The sequence below is a fragment of the Episyrphus balteatus genome, chromosome 2, assembly GCF_945859705.1.
Source record: "Episyrphus balteatus chromosome 2, idEpiBalt1.1, whole genome shotgun sequence".
Taxonomy (NCBI): Eukaryota; Metazoa; Arthropoda; class Insecta; order Diptera; family Syrphidae; genus Episyrphus; species Episyrphus balteatus.
In genome coordinates, this window is record NC_079135.1 from 23,089,644 (window position 1) to 23,098,631 (window position 8,988).

The 8,988-nt window shown below is 30.0% G+C and overlaps 3 protein-coding genes across 3 annotated transcripts; 2 read left to right on the forward strand and 1 right to left on the reverse strand.

Moving 5' to 3' along the window:
* Positions 1-2,730: 2,730 nt before the first annotated feature.
* On the forward strand, positions 2,731-4,508 carry LOC129912009 (chymotrypsin BI-like). The gene is made up of 4 exons (XM_055990091.1): positions 2,731-2,864; positions 3,240-3,338; positions 3,394-3,681; positions 4,395-4,508. Exons 1-4 carry the CDS (start codon positions 2,831-2,833, stop codon positions 4,397-4,399), a joined length of 426 nt encoding a protein of 141 aa, XP_055846066.1. The 5' UTR covers positions 2,731-2,830; the 3' UTR covers positions 4,400-4,508.
* Positions 4,411-5,587, forward strand: LOC129912008 (brachyurin-like). The gene is made up of 4 exons (XM_055990090.1): positions 4,411-4,715; positions 4,793-4,968; positions 5,037-5,132; positions 5,192-5,587. The coding sequence occupies exons 1-4, from the start codon at positions 4,441-4,443 to the stop codon at positions 5,497-5,499; spliced, it is 855 nt and encodes a 284-aa protein (XP_055846065.1). The 5' UTR covers positions 4,411-4,440; the 3' UTR covers positions 5,500-5,587.
* Positions 5,588-7,531: 1,944 nt separating this feature from the next.
* LOC129912116 (brachyurin-like) lies at positions 7,532-8,988 on the reverse strand. Its single transcript, XM_055990236.1, has 4 exons — positions 8,307-8,988; positions 8,065-8,240; positions 7,909-8,001; positions 7,532-7,848 (listed from the first exon to the last, which is right to left on the reverse strand). Exons 1-4 carry the CDS (start codon positions 8,597-8,599, stop codon positions 7,544-7,546), a joined length of 867 nt encoding a protein of 288 aa, XP_055846211.1. The 5' UTR covers positions 8,600-8,988; the 3' UTR covers positions 7,532-7,543.

Below are 8,988 nucleotides of genomic sequence, written 5' to 3' on the forward strand. Positions count from 1 at the left end.
TCAAACCAAGAAAAGTAGGACTTGCGGACATGAGATTTTTTTAGATTTTTGAGGGTAGTTAAAGAATATCCAAACAAAGATTAAAATGAAAAAATTAGCCTATTAGCACTTATTCCTAAGATGAACAAGAATCTTCTTTAGTGCATATCCTAAAATTTGCCATTCCATCAAAAAATACCATTATTTCGTAGGTATATATATTTTTTGTAATGGATTGTTTTGATTTTTAATAATGATGGATTCTAAAATCTTCATGCAAAATTTGGTTCATCTACCATAACTTTTAAGGGTTTTTCGGCAGTAAGTTTGCAGCTGTTATAATAATATGAGTTGACAGATGAAAAACAGGTATAACTTTTTCCAGAGACGTCAGATTGTCTCGATTTTAAATTTTTTGGAATCATCATTAAAAAATACCTTGAAATCATGTATCATATGTGTATATAATACCATAGCCTATTTTTGCTAATTTTGAAAATCTCCATTTCGCGATTTGACCTTGAAATCGCGACAAGCGGACATGAGATTTTTCTAGACTTTTGAGATATGTTATAGAATGGCAAAAGGAAGATATTGAGCAAAAAAAATGTCTACTAACATTCATTCCGAGGTTAAACCCTTATTTGACTGGATTAAAAAGGAAACAAAAATAATGAATATACTCGTATTAATCAATACAACTTTTGAAAAAATGAGTAATTTTAAAGTACGACGCACAATTTCTAGATCACGATGAGAATTTGTTTTATTTAATTTATATAACAAATTTCAATCAAATCGGTCCACCCGTTCAGTTTTTATAGGTTAAAATAGGTTTTAAATAAAAAAAGATGTAAATTTTGTACATTTTAAGGGGGCCGGATTTAAAAAAATCGGACTTTTTTTTACAAAAACTTAAATTAATTATTTTTGGGAACAATTGTTACATTTACTTCAAGAATTATTCGAAAATGTTGATATTTGACGATTCTGTGCTTTTTTTATGAGAACAAATCCTTAAGGGGCCGGCTACTAGCAACTCTACCCTACTCACTGTAAAACTGTTTTTATTGATCCTTATAACAAAACCAAGTGTGCAATTTGATTTCTTGTAAAAAAAGGAATTTTTAGAAAAAAGTTTGAAAATCGTTAGAGCCGTTTTTTTTTTTTTTATAATTTTTTATACGTATATAAACATTTTCTAACATTTTTTCAAAAATACATACATTCAATACATAAGAACGAAATTTCGATAAAATTCATCAAGCTGTTTTCAAAAAATGATTTTTCAAAAAAAAATTTGAAATATTTAAAAAAATAAAAAAATGTTCTTTTTTTTGAAAACTTTGTATAAGACGATGACTTTAGCGTTGCAAGTGGGTATGTAGTTTACAAGAAATTCATAAATAAAAAAAGCTGCATTATTTCATATTTTTGAAATGCAAAATGAAAATCATGCCCACAATTCAGCACATAATTGTTACATACACACACTCCACTTAAGGCCCTTATTTAAAATGTATATGCGTATGAGATCAATTCCTGTTATCGACTTAAAAATTTTGTTTAAAAATTTTGTACAACAAAAAAAAATGTATTGAAAATAATATTTTACTAAATCAAGAAAGTTCTTTAATGTAAATGCTAACGTAATATTTGCTTAATGACTTTTTCCAAATTTAATATGTACATAATTTAAACCTTAACTGATAAACAATTAATAAATTTTAACAACTGTAATTTTTGTTTGGTTTTTAGTTATATATCCAAGGGTATAAATATAAATGACACTAATTATTTGATCTTCAGAAAAATAGTCTGTGTAAAGAGGTGTGGTTCATGGAGGTTGGTAATTTAAATAAGTATTTCTAACTTAAAATTTAATTTATAAAGGATTCAATAAATAACCAAAACTTAAAATGAAGTTCGAAAAACTTAAGACCAATAATATATCGTGGGCACAAAGCCAAAACCACGAATCTGCAAAATTGTAGTTTTGAGAAAAACGGCTCCAAAGTTTTGGAAACACATGCAATCTGATGGAAACTCGTGCAACAAAAATTGATATTTTAGGCTTCTAGGCAACAGATGGAGGATTGGTATTGACGCAGTGAATAGAGGGAAAATGACACATTAAAGTCAAAATGTCCAAAAATGCAGATTCGCGGTTTTGGCGTTGTGCCGACGATATCATTTGATAAGATGTCAAGAATCAAGGCCAAAAAGTTTTTACATCAGTAAATTCGTATCCAATCCATTAATATCTGCTTTCCCATATTTATGAGCCTTAAGAGCACATTATATTTTCTGAAAACTCTTCACCAGAATTGAATTTATTAATTCTAAATATTTCAGAATAATATGAATTTCTTCGTCGGGTTATTTTATCTGCTCTTTGCTCCTGCAACTGCTTCATTTAATGAAAGTCATTTTCATCAAAGACTCGTTGCCAACAAAATTGATTTGTCATTTTTTCGAAAATATGAAGTATATGAAGATCGCATTACTAATGGCGAAGGTGCAACAGCTAAGCAATTTCCATACCAAGTAGGTCTTCGGTTAACTCATAGCGACGGGAATTACTGGTGTGGTGGAACTTTACTCTCAGTAAAATGGATAATAACTGCAGCTCATTGTACAAAAGGGTAAGAGTCTCTTCTAAACAACAACAATGTTAAATATTATTTGGATGTTTGTTCCTAGTGCAACGGAAATTCAAGTAATTCTTGGTGGTCTGAGGAGTAAACCAAGTGGAGATCCTGGAGAAATTGTTAAAATTGTTCCAGGAAATTCTGAAAACATCTTCGTCCACAAAAAGTACAATTCGAAAACTTTAGTTAATGATGTTTCCATGATACGATTACCTGATCCAGTGACTTTATCCGGTAAGGTACACAAAAAAAAAAAGACAACCTATAAAAACAGGCGGATTTCTGCATGGATGATTCCGTCTTAAATTAAGAGGGAAAATCTTCTAAATTTCTTGAAATGCGCAAATTTAAAAGGAAATCCACTTAATTTAAGCGGAAAAATCATCTTATTTTTAAATTTTCTTAAATTTTTTTCGGTGTTTTTAAGACGAAAATTCACATAAATACATATAAAATGAAGTTCACCTTAAAATTAATAGAATTTAAGTGGATTCCACTTATTTTAAGCGGAAATCGTATCATCATCTAATCATATAATTTTAATGTGTCCCTTTTTTCCGTGTATACTTTTTTTTAAAGAAAATTTTTATTTTATAATCGTCAACCTAGATTACATCAAGCCGGCAAGTTTGCCAAAGTATACAGGTAATACACCAACGTACAGTGGAAAAACTGGAACAATTTCTGGATGGGGTCGTGTCAGTGATAGTAAGTTTTTTTTGTTGTTGTTTAAAATTTTTTTTATTATTATGCATCAAAAAAGGTAGTTCTGGAATTTCTCCAACCCTACAATGGGCCGATGTTCCAATAATCTCAAACAGTGCATGTGCAAACTATTATGGAAGTCGGCCATCGTCACAAATTTGTATTAGCACTAAAGGAAGTCACAAAGCAACATGTAGTGGTGATTCGGGTGGACCACTTGTTCTTAAAGGAACTGATACTTTGGTTGGTGTTACTTCATATGGATCAAGTTATGGCTGTGAAGTTGGTCATCCTTCTGGATTTTCACGTGTCACTTCATATTTGAGTTGGATTAAGGAAATTTCTGGTATAACAGCCTCTAATTAAAAATTGTATCACTTATGTATTTTGGATATTAAAATATGATAAATATTTCAGCAGTTCTATAAAATTTTTTTTGTTAGAAAAAAAAAAACAAAGGTCTGAGGGAAAGCAGTTTTGAAAATATTGACTATTTTTTATGCTTGCAATCCTTTTGAGTATACTTTGAATAATCAAACCTTTGATTTTATGGATCAACTAGTTTTATTATTTTTCGAGTGATAGAAGAAAGAGTCAATAATAATCCAACTTACTCGTATTGTGTTTAGGTCACTGTGGCGTATGTGTAATATATTTTTTTGCATTTTTTTCTTAATATGGTCAATTTCCTTTAAATTTGTTAACATTGATAGACTTTATAGTAAGCTAAAACATCCTATTTAATAACTTATTTTTGGTTTTACCACAATTATTTTGAAGTGGAATTTACTCACTGGTATCATATAACCTAAAATTGCATGTCAAGGTAGGAAACCACTCAAGATAACCCACAATAATAATTTTAGTTTCGATTTAAAATTACAAAAAAACTGTCATGTTATAAAGATTGGCTAACATTACTGACAATATTAAATCGTATTTATATGACCACATAATTCCATAAATCAAAAAAATGTCTGATAATCACACCCGATAACCCAATCCTTAGACATAATAAATTTTTGCTTGTTTTTGTCTAATTTTCTGCTCTATAAATAGGTTAACTGAAAGCTCACGAGACCAGTTCGTTATTTTAAAATCAAAAATGAAGTTCCTCATCGCGATCGCGTTGCTAGCTTGCACAGTTTCTGGTCATTCTGATTGGGAAGATATTGAACCCCGAAATATTGATTCTCTAGTCAGGATTCCACCACGAGGAAAAGCTATCGAAGGACGCATAACAAATGGAGAACCAGCTGCAGAAAAACAATTTCCCTATCAAGTTGGATTAATGCTTTATTTAGATGCTGGCAGGGCTTGGTGTGGAGGAACTTTGATTTCGAATCGTTGGATATTAACTGCTGCTCACTGTACCGATGGGTTTGTGGTGATAAAGTGTATATTTTGAGAATTTCGTCTTATCTTTGGATTTTTTTTTTGTCTGACCGATGATTTAGTATTAACGGTGTTGATGTTTATTTGGGGGCTACAAATCGAACGGATAAGACCGAAGCCGGCCAACAAATCATTCATGTCGGCAAGAAATACGTCTTTGTTCATGAGCAATGGGACGCAAGTCAATTGGTCAATGACATTTCTGTTATAAAACTTCCAGTTGAAATTGAATTCAATGGTTAGTCATGAAAAACAAAATTTTGACCAATTTGAAAGATCTATCTAAGATCTTTTTTTCTTCTCTAGAATATGTCCAACCAGCTAGTTTACCTAAATTGGGAGATTCATCACTTTACACTGGTGAAAAAACCATCGCTTCTGGATGGGGTCGAGACAGTGATGGTAAGTTTAAACACACATTTTGAAACTTTAAAAATTTTTTTTTTTTTTTAAATTTCTAGCTGCCAAAGGTGCATCGGAAATCTTGCGTTGGGTAGAGGTTCCAATTATGGCTAACAACGTATGCAACCGTTACTATATGGGCTCTGTGAAAGACACAAATATTTGTATCAGCACAAAGGGTAAGAAATCCACATGCAATGGAGATTCTGGTGGTCCTTTGGTTTTGAATGATGGCAGCAATACTGTTATTGGTGCTACTTCATTCGGTATTGTTTTTGGTTGTGAGGTGGAATTCCCAGGCGTATTTACCAGGGTAACATCTTATTTGGGTTGGATTAAGGAAAAAACTGGAATTTCAAATGAATAAATTAGTTAAAAATGTTTTAGTCAAACTTTAATTTATTATGTAACAACAATAAAATGAAAGCATTTTGCTATACTTTTTTGATGTACAATTATTGATAGATTAAATACTACTTATTACCTTCATATAAGATTTAGAGTTCACATAAGTGAAAGTGGAAGAATTCGGAAGTGCAATAATTTTATTTAAAAATGATTTTGAGTGAACTTTCAAGGAAAAAATTTATTGTGATAATCGACGAAAAATACATTTTTTCTGAATGCATCGAAAACTGTAAGGTTTAGTGTTAGAATAGATTTTAAAGAAATACTAATTGATCCGGAATGAAAATTGTTCTGGCACGTCACGTTTTTGAGATATTTCAATATTAATTAGTCAAAAACACGTATTTAGAATTATGTTAGACCCGATCTCTCAGGTCTTGTACAGAGGGTTTTTTGGAATTAATTTTTTTTTGAACCAAAATAACGACGATTTTCATAAAAAAAAATCTAAGAATAGGTAAGTAATTTATTTTTGAAAAATCGAATTTTCAAAAACGGGACATTGATTTTTTTTGAAATTTTGGTTTTACATTTTGATTAATAATTTCTACAAAATGGCATACCAACTTTTTCAAAAAATTAGTTTTTCACGATTTTGAAATTTTTTTTTCTAAAAATGCATCTTTGTAAAAGAAATTAAACTGCATACTTTTTTTGGAGCTCAGTTTAATAGAAGATTGTTTTTTTCATTTGAATAATGAATTTTATTTTTTTTTTCATATACCTACAAATACCAATTTTTTATAAAAAAAGTCTTAACAATTTTAGTACCTAATTTGAATTCTAAGAGCAAGTACTTGCGACCCAGTCGTGCATTTTATTTATATTAGTTTTGATGGTTAACTGTTTTCGATGTGTCTAACTCGAAGCCCATTCCGTTATAATTTTGTGTGCACAAATTTAAATAAATTGCACGACTGGGGTCGCACGTACTTGCTCTTATGCTTAAAGTAACTATAATGCTAAAGCTTTTTATTCAAGAAATTGAAAATTTGATATTTTGAAGAAATTTCATAAGTAGTATAACAAATTAAATCTGTTTTTATAATTAATTAAACTCCGTTATAAATTATCTTAAAAAAAAAACAAATATGCCATTTTATTTCTTGTATAAAAAGGTATTTTTAGAAAAAAATTTTCGAAAATTGTAGGAGCCGTTTTTTAAAAAAATAATTTTTTATTATAAAAATTTTTTAACATTTTTCAAAAAAAAAGTTGGTATGCCATTTTGAAGAAATAATTAATTTACACATAAAAACTAAATTTCAAAATTTTTCATTGATCCGTTTGCAAAAAATTGATTTTTCAAAAAAAAATTTTGAAATATTTTTTAAAAAACCAAAAATGCGTTTTATGAAAATTTTCTAAAATTTTAATATTATGTTTACTTACACACTTTTGTATAAAAATTTTCCTTTAAATCGGGTTAATGTTTTACGAGATATTCAGAAACGAAAAAAACCGTTCTATGACAGGTACCGTTAATAAAGGTACAAAAAATATTTTTTTTATTTAAAAAGTTGGCTCTTATGTGTAGTACTACACACAAAAATTTTAATCAAAATCGTTAGAGCCGTTTTTGAAAAAAATTAACTTTTCTATTTTCGTGATATAGGAGGTACCGTTAGTTTTGGTCATAAAAAAAAATTTCAATTTCCCCTCTAGGGAATCACCAAAAACTGCTAACTACCAAGTTTGAAGAAAATCACTTCACTCGTTTAGGCTGCAGCTCCAGATAGAGACACACAGACAGACAGACAGACAGACAGACAGACAGACAGACAGACAGACAGACAGACAGACAGACAGAATTGCCGGACCCACTTTTTTGGCATTCTCCATCATCGTAATGTCATGTTATCTCGAGTTCGATTTTTTTTACGAATCCTAAACTTGCCCTATAGTACCTATATCGCAAGTAAAAATTACTCCATGTCCATTTTTCAAAATTTTATTTTATTAAAAAAATCATCAACATAATATAACGATGCTCTTTTTACTTTTCAAACCATATTTTTCTTTATCCAACCAAGGTATTTAGTAACTCTTGTATAAACTGAAGGCCAACCTTTTTCACATCCCAGAGCAGCTCCAAACGATGTTATACCAATAACTGTGGTATTCTTTTCAGGACTTTTATCCAATACTATTGGACCACCAGAATCACCATTACAAGTTGAAATACCATTTTTGCCACTTGTACAAATGTTTGTGTCTTTTATCGAACCAAAAAAGTACAAATTGCAAATAAAATTCCTTATAACATTCATTTTGGCATATTTCAGAACTGGGCTAATTGTATTGGAATCTTTAAAGATGAGAAAAGTTTCAAAATTATTTTTAACAAAGTACGATGTTAGTCTATTACCATCACTGGCAAGTCCCCATCCCGAAGCAATAACATTTTCATTGAAGAAATCTCTTGAGTCATCTCTTGGTAGATCAGCTATTGCGATGCTCTCTGTAGAAAAAAATAACGTCAAAAACGTTCACAATTTATTTAGAAGACGGTCAAAATACTGACCTGAAAGTTCAACTTCTTCTGGTAGTTTTAGAAGGCAAACATCATTCACTAACTCATCACTTTGCCAATTTTCGTGCACTTTAATACTTCGTCCTGAAACTGTCATTACTTTTCTATTTGGTTCAGTTTGATTGTATATTTGAATTGCTCCTAAAACAACTGTAATTTTTGCAGCACTATTTGAAAAACAAACAAATGAAACGCTTATTTTTGAAAAAAACAAAATTTTGGTTTGATCTTACCCTTCACAGCAATGTGCAGCAGTTAAAACAGAACGTTTTGAAATCAAAGTTCCTCCACAAAACGAAGAATCATCATCGCTTAAATAAATCTGAAGTCCAACTTGATAGGGAAATTGATTTTTCAAAGCATTTTGTCCACCAACAATTCGAGAGCCAAGAAATGATCGTCCACGATGTATTAAAGTAATATTTGGTTGAATATGTCTTGGATGTAATAAAGTTTGGTTTTTATGTTGATTTTCAGAAGCCACAAAGGCAACCGAAAAGAGTAAAAATATCGACAAAATCTTCATAGCGTTAGAAAGTTAATGATTGACTTTTCGTCCGAAACGTCTTTTTTATACATAAAAAAAAAACTATCAACCCTCTTTCGAAACATAAATGTATGTTGCATTTTGTAACATTTTGATAATATAACTTGACCATTAATATCAAATCATTTTTGATGATAAGAAAAAGTATGTTATCGACTGCAAAGATATGAATGAAAAATGCAACTTAACCTTCCAATGTAATAAAATGTATTATAGTTTAAAAAAAACTTAAATGAAACAAAGGAAAAAAACATTTTCAAGGTTGGAAAAGAATGTTACAATAGGGTCATACTTTTTAACCCTGTCGATAACGATATTGTGTACTTAGTATTTTTATGACCAACTATAGGTGTTTTTCCATCAGTTAC

What these genes read in the sequence shown, in the direction of transcription:
- LOC129912009 (XM_055990091.1), top strand. Translation starts at nt 2,831, where the DNA reads ATGATACGATTACCTGATCCAGTGACTTTATCCG. An exon ending in TGATCCAGTGACTTTATCCG is followed by an intron (nt 2,865 to 3,239) that starts GTAAGGTACACA and finishes TCGTCAACCTAG; the next exon opens with ATTACATCAAGCCGGCAAGT. An exon ending in ATGGGGTCGTGTCAGTGATA is followed by an intron (nt 3,339 to 3,393) that starts GTAAGTTTTTTT and finishes GCATCAAAAAAG; the next exon opens with GTAGTTCTGGAATTTCTCCA.
- LOC129912008 (XM_055990090.1), top strand. Translation starts at nt 4,441, where the DNA reads ATGAAGTTCCTCATCGCGATCGCGTTGCTAGCTTGCACAGTTTCTGGT. An exon ending in GCTGCTCACTGTACCGATGG is followed by an intron (nt 4,716 to 4,792) that starts GTTTGTGGTGAT and finishes CCGATGATTTAG; the next exon opens with TATTAACGGTGTTGATGTTT. An exon ending in ATGGGGTCGAGACAGTGATG is followed by an intron (nt 5,133 to 5,191) that starts GTAAGTTTAAAC and finishes TTAAATTTCTAG; the next exon opens with CTGCCAAAGGTGCATCGGAA.
- LOC129912116 (XM_055990236.1), bottom strand. Translation starts at nt 8,599, where the DNA reads ATGAAGATTTTGTCGATATTTTTACTCTTTTCGGTTGCCTTTGTGGCT. An exon ending in GCTGCACATTGCTGTGAAGG is followed by an intron (nt 8,241 to 8,306) that starts GTAAGATCAAAC and finishes TTTTTCAAATAG; the next exon opens with TGCTGCAAAAATTACAGTTG. An exon ending in AGAAGAAGTTGAACTTTCAG is followed by an intron (nt 8,002 to 8,064) that starts GTCAGTATTTTG and finishes TTTTTTCTACAG; the next exon opens with AGAGCATCGCAATAGCTGAT.